This window comes from Pundamilia nyererei, unplaced genomic scaffold (genome assembly GCF_000239375.1).
Source record: "Pundamilia nyererei isolate P.nyererei 1_Seehausen unplaced genomic scaffold, PunNye1.0 scaffold00187, whole genome shotgun sequence".
NCBI classification, from domain to species: domain Eukaryota; kingdom Metazoa; phylum Chordata; class Actinopteri; order Cichliformes; family Cichlidae; genus Pundamilia; species Pundamilia nyererei.
In genome coordinates, this window is record NW_005187588.1 from 298,634 (window position 1) to 301,710 (window position 3,077).

At 42.3% G+C, this 3,077-nt stretch overlaps 1 protein-coding gene across 9 annotated transcripts in view; it reads right to left on the reverse strand.

Annotated features, from left to right (window-relative positions):
- adgrl3.1 (adhesion G protein-coupled receptor L3.1) overlaps positions 1-3,077 on the reverse strand; it is a 119,996-nt gene that overhangs the window by 57,213 nt on the left and 59,706 nt on the right. For all 9 annotated transcript variants that reach the window (XM_013914341.1, XM_013914337.1, XM_005747019.1 and 6 more), the window contains exon 6: positions 451-465. In XM_013914341.1, the coding sequence (XP_013769795.1) occupies positions 451-465 (15 nt within the window). The remainder of the gene's footprint in view (positions 1-450; positions 466-3,077) is intronic.

A 3,077-nucleotide genomic window follows, 5' to 3' on the forward strand; every position in this document is an offset into this window, starting at 1 on the left:
TAGAGTTGCCAGATGTGCACTGTGGCTTTCCCATTCTCTCAAATAATATAATTCCAGATCCCACGCATGAGGCTCTGACTATTGATTGAATTTTCACTGGCTATCTGTTTTCATTTCATGAGGGAAGCATTTTAAATATTAAACGTCCACGTAACTCTCTGATCATTGGCTCGTCACAAAAACGTGCTCGGCCCATTGGAGAGTTCGTTAAGAAGCATTCTACACATACCGTGGAATAACGTGAGCGGAGTGTGTCTAATGAGAACCAGTAGTTCTAAATTGCTTCTATATGCTGAGATCAAGCTGTCTTAATATAGCAGCAGTGACAATGAAAGAGATGTCATGCTGCCACAAGGTACAAAACGCTTCAAGCGCTGGCATCAAAAAGTGACGCCCAATCCCGGATTTTGAGCATGTGCGAATGTGGGCGTGCTTGCTTCACAGACTTACCTTTTTGTTCTACTTCTGCACCAGCCATAGGCAAAAGATTTGAAGAAAAAAAGAAAGCACAAGAGCGAGAAAGAAAGAGATAGAGACAAGAGACAAAAATAGATTAATGATGCAATAATAAGGAAATCATGATAATACAATCTCAGATCTCCATAATCGGCCTCATATTTCATTCTAACCTTGTGAGAGTGCCAGGATGCTCTCCATGTGTGATTGGTAATAACATTACATAAGCGTCTGAGGAGACTGCACTGCAATGGGGAAGCTATTTGACAGTATTCAACTCACATATGTTGCACACGCGCATGTGGGCAGACAGAGATGCACATGTAAGGCAGACACAGAACGAGGGAGGGAAGACAAAATGAGAGCAAACACACAGGAGCATGGCACAACACGCTCAAGCACACATGTTCACGCTGTCCGCGGTGGTCCTCAACCCGGTGCAGGACAAAACAGAGCAATGCAAAATGACCTGAGATAATGAGCTCTTTAATGTATGCTAATAGCGGCGGCGCAATGAAAACCAGAAAATTTATTTGATTACTGGGATTGCTTTTCAGTGGACCAGCCAAAACTGCCACATTAAAATGCTTTCTGGTGCACGGTGGGTGAGCTAATGCTTGGTGTATGTCATGCCATCTTGTGTGCCTCTGAAAATGAGAGTGAAGGCATCTCTTGGGCAAGCAGGAGCATACTAAAAGAGCTGGCTTGCTTCAATCCCAACACCAGTTCCCAGTCTATTACATTCAAAGCATTATCCTTAAAAATCTGCGAGGATTGTTCATGTTGCCCGGCAATGAAATGTGCACAATTGCCTGGAACGTCTTAAACATATGAATTCTATTCCACCTTGGTCCCAGAGGGACTGAGTGGAATGTGAACACGGCAGAAACTTAATCCTGCAGGCAGTGCCCTTGTGTCTTTCAAGACTTAGAGACCTGCTGAATGGAACTAGTCCCATGAGAAAGGTGTGTGTGTGGGTGTATGTGTGGGTGTGGGTAGGGGAGAGGAGAGGAAGGCAGAGTCTTCAAAGGAAAAACATTTGGAAGAACTTCCAGGACCTCACATGTTTACATATATCACAGATGCACTACATACTACATGCTGCATGTTTTAATTCTTTACTACATTAAACCCAAAACTTATCCCCAACCACAAGGCATACACAAACACATGTGGCACACAGAACACACACACACCTTCATACACAGGCAACCATTAAATCCTAAGCTCATGAAAAATGCATGGTAACTGGCGCGGCTTAGCACAACTCCCGATAAATAAGCAATCTCCGAAAGAAGATCATGTTAAACCTAAAACAAGTGTGTACATCCGCGTGTGCACGTGTGTGTGTGTGTGTCCCTGCGAGGTAAGATATAAAAAGGTTCGTCACAAGAAAACAGTTCCCTTGTGAGAAAATCTTGGAAAGAAAGCAGATAGTCTGTCTAGGCAGAGGGGTGTGCACGACGGATATTACACACACTCACTCACACCGGCATCCGTACATATAAATAACACAAAGAAAGGCATCGCGGTGGAGAAGACGAGGATTAATGACACCAAACAATGAGGCCTTCACATTACCTCAGGCTCTTACGGAGCCTCGCAGACACAGAGGAAAACACACAGAGTTCAAGGTTGCCAGCAACTAATAGATTTCAAATGAAAAAGTGTGGCAGCAACAAGTAAACCAAATGGCACACAAAATGTCAGACAAATGTCATTCAATTTGTACTGCTGCTCGTTGTTTCACCAGATTAATGGATATCTCTGTTGGTGAGCTCATTGCGGGGTTGTTCTGCGGTATCTCTCTTTTAATCTTGAGGACAAGGGTAAGAAATGAAAGTTTGTCATAACAGTCATTGATTTTTTTTTTTCCTCTCCAGTGCAGACGGTCTGACAGAGCGAATATAGGGTGGTCGGATATTTATTGAAACCTCAAGGTTTTCTCAAGGGCAGCTCGAGCATGCAAGATGATGCAAGAGATGAAAAGTCTTTTGTGCTACTGCTAATTAAACTGCTGAGTGTAGCTAAAAGAGAAAGAGGAGGGAAAAATATGGACTTATGACAACTTGCCAGAAACGCGTCCTTGTTTCCAAGAAAACGTCAACAAGAAAGCATCTTCTCTCACACTGTGTTATTCATAATTGAATTCTGCAGAGGTAGCGGCGTATTTTTATCTATCCACTATCTTTGACTGATCATTTGCAAAAACCACTAGGACTGCACTATTGAATATTTAGCTATGCAGCTACTGTGAAAAAACAACAACTAATTTATTCCTAGCATGGCTTTGAATGAATATTAGCAATAATGCAAACTGCAACGGTGTGTTGTGAGGATGTGTCGCCTGACTAGTTTGATTTAATAAAAATCATGTAATTATTCATTAATATCTTCAGTAAAATGGTCTGAAAAAATCAGTAATTATACAAACAACGTTACACCCATACCTTGCATGCCTTTCGTTTTAGTTCATTTCTCTGTTTTCTGTTTTTATTTCTCCTACACCCACCGCACACACACACACACACACACACACACACACACACACACACACACACACACACACACACACACACACACACACACACAGAAGCTGTGTTAACCTAACTGTGCTGCTG